General features: G+C 49.0%; 1 protein-coding gene across 1 annotated transcript in view; it reads left to right on the plus strand.

Annotated features, from left to right (window-relative positions):
* The window catches only part of DHX8 (DEAH (Asp-Glu-Ala-His) box polypeptide 8), a 57500-nt gene extending 55935 nt beyond the window's left edge, over positions 1-1565 (plus strand). Inside the window, exon 20 of the mRNA XM_011985987.1 lies at positions 867-1565. Within this exon, the coding sequence (XP_011841377.1) occupies positions 867-1086 (220 nt within the window). The 3' untranslated portion in view covers positions 1087-1565. The remainder of the gene's footprint in view (positions 1-866) is intronic.
* The last annotated feature ends 3168 nt before the right edge of the window (positions 1566-4733 follow it).

Here is a 4733-nt window from a genome sequence, read left to right on the forward strand (position 1 = left end):
AAAAAAAAAAACTACCTAGTGGCCAGACGCAGTGGCTCACATCTGTAATCCCAACACTTTGGGAGGCCAAGGCGGGTGGATCACCAGAGGTCAGGAGTTCCAGGCCAACCTGACCAACATAGTGAAACCCTGTCTCTACTAAAAATACAAAAATTAGCAAGGCGTGGTGGAAGGCACCTGTAATCCCAGCTACTTGGGAGGCTGAGACATGAGAATAGCTTGAACCCAGGAGGCGGAGGTTGCAGTGAGCCGAGATCGCACCATTGCACTCCAGCCTGGGAGACAGAACGAGATTCCATCTCAAAAAAAAAAAAAAAAAGAGAAAAGAAACAACTACCTAGTGATGTAGTTTTAAAAAAAAATTGTTTTAAAGTAGCATTTTTAAAAAATTGGACTCTATCTAGAACCCTAATATAAAACTGATTTAAAACCACCATGTTATCACAGTAGAAGGGTTAGAAATGTGGCTCCTTGCATGTTTGGCCTTCTCCATCCCTTGTGGCAGTGTGAGGCCCCTCTTCAGAGCCCTAGAATTCTGTGGAAACATTCTAATAAACCACCCTCACATTTTATAGAGCAAGAAACAGATTAGAGAAGGGATGTGATTGGCTGCATGTCACTTAACTGGTTAAGAGCCAGAGCCAGGACTAGAACACATTCGCCTGAGACCTTTCTTGTGGTTAGAGGTGTGCAGGTGCTTCAGTATTGGGGTGTGGCTGTCATAAACAGACTGCAGTCTTGTAGGGGTCAGACAGGAGAGGTAAGAGGATAAAATGTAAGCGCTGCTGAGGCCTACTAGGGACCAGGTCGACTGTAGAGTGGGGCCTATATCCAGAGGCTTGAGTCCTATCTCTGTCCCTCTTCAGGGTGGTGTACCATGAGCTGGTGCTGACCACCAAGGAATACATGCGTGAAGTTACCACCATCGACCCTCGGTGGCTTGTGGAGTTTGCTCCAGCCTTCTTCAAGGTCTCAGACCCAACTAAGCTAAGCAAACAGAAGAAGCAACAGCGTCTTGAACCCTTGTACAACCGCTATGAGGAACCCAACGCCTGGAGAATATCCCGGGCCTTCCGACGGCGCTGAAAGGCGAGCTTGTTCATTTGCCTCTCCAGCAGCAGTAACCTGGGGCTTGGACTTATTCTCACTGATGACAGGCTGGTCCTGAGTATACAACTGTCCTGTGACTGACTGTCTTAACTGAGCATTTTCTCAGCTTGACTCATTTCTTCCCTGCTGGTAAAATAGAAACAGGGATTTAAGCCTGGCTTTCACAAGAGCCTCCAGCCCCCATCACCCCAAGTCCTTGGGACCAGTTGGGAGCTCATATCTAACACAGAAACACATTGCATCAACTTCAAGAAAGGGACAATTTGTGTAGCCCCAGGATGGGAAAGGGGAGTGGGTGAGCATCTTGTGCAGGGACACGGTGAGGGCCCTGATGCCCCAGCTAACAGGAGCTACTGTGCTCACCTGAAGTGTTTGCCCCACTTCCCACCCCCTCTCCAGCCCCTGTACTTTGGCTTGACCTCCTGGAAATATTTATTTTCTTAAGGAAACAAAAATGGTTTTCTGTGACTGTTCCTTTTAGCTGAAAGGTTAGGATATTGGCCTGGGCTCAGGGTGAGGGAGATTTAGTATCTGTGCTCTGGTGCACACGATGAGAGTCCCCTGAATCCCCTAAAACCAGAGCACAGGGCCTCTTTGCGCCCAGAACATACAGCCCAGACCTCCAGCCTTGTCTTTCAGCATCAGCACTAGCCGGGCCATGCTGGGGGATCGCCCCATGATTAACCATGTCCTCTCCACAGAGCACTTCAGTCTGGAGTCCTGAGTGGTTACAGATGGCGCATATTAAATGCAGAAGGTTTCCCCTTGCTCCCTCCACCTCCTACCACATTCACAATGTGCAGCATGTCCCATTTGCTTTTGAAACATACTAAGTAACAACACAACTTTTATTTTATTTTGTTTTTATTTTTCTCTCCTGAGGTCCTGGATGGACTTTAACAAAGGGATTTTATGGTCAAAGCCTCCCTTTCCCCACCCCAAACAGAAAACAAACATAACACCTCTCCTCTCGGCTGGCTTGTGCTGCCCAGTATCTGTGCTCCAGGGTTGGTTCTTGGTGGTTTTTTCCTAGCACTTGGTTGGGGAATGGCCACCTCCTTGTACTCCCCTCACAGCTCCTGAGGAGGCTTTTTTTTTTTTTTTTTCCTTTGCTTGCCATAGAGATGGGTTCCCACTATGCTGCCCAGGCTGCTCTCCAATTCCTGGCCTCAAGCAATCCTCCTGCCTCTGCCTCCCAAAGCGCTGGGATTACAGTCGAGAGCCACTGTCCTCGGCACTGAGGAGGCTCCTTACCTGGCGGAACATCAGGCAGGTCTTGCCAGGCCAGGTTGCAGAACTTGTGGAAAGCTGGTCTGGATGTAGTGCTTGTAGAGAAGCCTCTGGGAGATTGGGCACATCCGTTATGGTGCTGCTTCTCCCATCCTTATGTTATTAGTAAGTTCTGAAGTGATGTAAATGCTAGAACTACTATAGAACTGTATGCCAGACACGAAAAGAGACTATACAACATGCCAGGATATAAAGGAATGTATGTTGTCACTGGGCAGCAAACCACACCCTAAAGACACAATTCAGAAAAAGTCCAGGGAGAGGAATATAGGCCAGGCAGTCTGCTGACTGCAGATCCCTGCCCCTTCATTAAGCTGAGTGAGTGCCTCCTGATTCTGTCTGAGTATGTGCCTTCGTAAGCCCAGGCCAACAATCAAGGGGCAGGGCATTGTTGTTTGTTAACTTTGAAGGCCTTCTGGGGAGAGACAGTGCAGGAACTTCAAATGAAACCAAAGGGGAAACGGGGACTGGGCACCCACCTCCCCAATCTTGTTTTGTTTGTTTTTGTTGAGACAGGGTCTTGCCATGTCGCCCAGGCTGGCATCAAACTCCTGGGCCCAAGTGATCTTCCTGCCTCATCCTCCTGTGTAGCTGGGACTACAGGTGCATGCCACCACACTTATCTCCCAGTCCTAATTCCAGCCTAAATTTTCCCCATTCAGAAACACTCCTGGATATGGTGGCCCAGCCTGTCCTGACTGAGTGCCCAGCACTGACAATGTTGGCACCTGGGGAGGGAGGTTTGGGTTTTAAGCTGAGGTTGAAAAGGGATGTTGAATGGGCCAAGGATAAGGGACAGCAGGGTTGGTTATCTTTCTGGCTCAAGTGAGGAAAAAGGATCCCCATTCTGTGGGTGTTCCTTGACCATCTCTACCCTAGAGCTGAGGTCACTTCTCTGCTATGACAACATAGCTGGGTTCTGACCTTTTGACCATCAGGAGAGCAATGGCGGCAGCTGAGCTGAGTCTGATCTGAGGGAGGGGGTGGGGTCCTGTCCAGATGCAGAAGGGGAGCTTGCCTGCTGCTCTCACACAATGGAGTCTTTGTTTCTCTTCCTTGAACCAGTATTTCCCAAGATTGAGTGACAGCCCAGGAGAGGATATGGGTCTCATGCAGAGACCTGGGATCATCTTGGCCATTAAAGTGTATTATTCACCCCGACCCAGCGGGAACCAAGCTCAGGAGTTGCCTGCCTCTGCACACGTGCTGAGCGTGCTGTTGTGTATATGGGAGGACCGTCCCTATGGGGCATGTGTGAGCTCCGCTGCTGGGTCAGGCTTCTCGGTCCAGGTTTACTTCATCCCGCCTGGATGTGATTTGGCTTTGACTGTCTCTCCTGCAGCCCAAAGCACTTCCCGTGGTTGCTGTAGCTGTCTCATTGGAGCAGTGTCTCTCCAAGTTTGAGGATTTGAACAAAGAACTGGGACTGGTGACTTGTTAATGAACAGTTCAGAGGGCAGAGAGCAATCATCTCAGCTTGTGGAGGCCTTTCTTTCCCTGGATGCTGCTTCTCAGCTAAATCAATCTCTCTTCATGTGTGTACTTGGCCCTCTGGGTTTCCACCTGACTTTTATACCTTCCCACCAAGATAGCTTGGCTTTAATGTGGAATTAAATTATATATTTTTAAAACTTGATTTAAAAAATTTGTTTCTTGCACTAAATTGTGTCAGTACATTGATGTTTTGTGTTTCTAGGAAGAAGTAATGTTGCCTTTTATTTGTGGGTAGTGGTCAAGGGGCATCCCTTCCTGCAATGGATCATGGATCATCTCAGGTTAGTGCTAGGCCAAGGCTGCTGGCAGTTCAGGCATGAACAGAGTTGGGCTGGCCCAATCTCAGCACAGCTGCAGTTTCTATTTAACAGGAGAGCACCTGTTTTTACCTGAGCGTGTCTCCTGGGCAGCGGTTTACATAGGAGCTGGCTCTAGAACCACTCATTCTGCCCCTCCCACCTCTTGTCATATCTACTCAGTTATACTTCCTCCATCGGTGTCACCATGTTGTCCGCTTTGCCATTTCTACCTACCCCCAAAAAAGTCAGCCTCAGGACTCTGATCTCTCCCAAATTTGGGCAAGGAGAATCTAGGTGTTTCCCACTCCCCCAAAGATCTAATCTCCACTGGCCAGAATCCAGGGCCTGCTCTAGCCTCTCTCTGTACCATCTGGCCTGGGAGCCTTTCTCCTTTGCCCCATTCTCCAGACAAACACTTGTCCCCAACCCCAGCAAAAGTAGCAACCTAGAGCTGAAGTAGGATGGAGGACATGCAATTGGGGTCTATGTGGGGCAGCAGGGTCATGGGAACAATTAGGATCACAGAAACCAAAGACCAAA

This window comes from Mandrillus leucophaeus, unplaced genomic scaffold, assembly GCF_000951045.1.
Source record: "Mandrillus leucophaeus isolate KB7577 unplaced genomic scaffold, Mleu.le_1.0 Scaffold290, whole genome shotgun sequence".
Classification (NCBI taxonomy): domain Eukaryota; kingdom Metazoa; phylum Chordata; class Mammalia; order Primates; family Cercopithecidae; genus Mandrillus; species Mandrillus leucophaeus.